Genomic DNA, 557 nt, shown 5'->3' with positions numbered 1-557 from the left:
CCGAGAGCAGACCAGTCGGGAAAGGCTGGCCGGCGATGGCTCAACCTCTGGGGGCGGGGCTCAATTTAAAAGTCGCAGCCAGAGTTTCAACACGGACACTACCACCAGCGGCATCAGCTCCATGAGCTCCAGCCCATCCCGAGAGACGGTGGGTGGCGTGGACTCTTCTACCATCGACACGGACTGTGTTAGCCTCAATACGGTCATTAGCACTCAAACTGTCAAAACACTTAACTCTCTCACGCCCCAGTCCAACCACCTGCCCTTGTCCAAATCTAACTCAGTACTGCTGATGCCACCAGGTTCCTCTCATACTTTGCCACGGAGGGCTCAGTCCCTTAAATCGCCCTCTGTCACGACCATTTCAAGCCTGACAGACTGTAGCTTCATGTACACCAGCCCTCGAGACGCATTGGGCTATGCTACTCTCAAACGACTACAGCAGCAGCGCATTCACCCTTCCCTTTCCCAAAGCGAAGCGCTCGCCTCGCCTGCCAAAGATGTGCTCTTCGCCGATGCCATCACTATGAAAACTGGCAGCCTGGACTCCAGACTCA

At 55.5% G+C, this 557-nt stretch overlaps 1 protein-coding gene across 1 annotated transcript; it reads left to right on the top strand.

The window, feature by feature from the left end:
- Positions 1–4: 4 nt before the first annotated feature.
- Positions 5–553, top strand: LOC107682221 (rapamycin-insensitive companion of mTOR-like; the record flags this gene model as incomplete). The annotated part of the gene is made up of 1 exon (XM_016478540.1): positions 5–553. A coding segment is annotated over one exon (549 nt), but the record flags the coding sequence as incomplete, so codon positions are not given.
- Between the last annotated feature and the right edge of the window lie 4 nt (positions 554–557).

The sequence above is a fragment of the Sinocyclocheilus anshuiensis genome, unplaced genomic scaffold (genome assembly GCF_001515605.1).
Source record: "Sinocyclocheilus anshuiensis isolate Anshui unplaced genomic scaffold, SAMN03320099.WGS_v1.1 C31881730, whole genome shotgun sequence".
Taxonomy (NCBI): domain Eukaryota; kingdom Metazoa; phylum Chordata; class Actinopteri; order Cypriniformes; family Cyprinidae; genus Sinocyclocheilus; species Sinocyclocheilus anshuiensis.
This window is presented reverse-complemented; position numbering and strand designations above follow the sequence as displayed.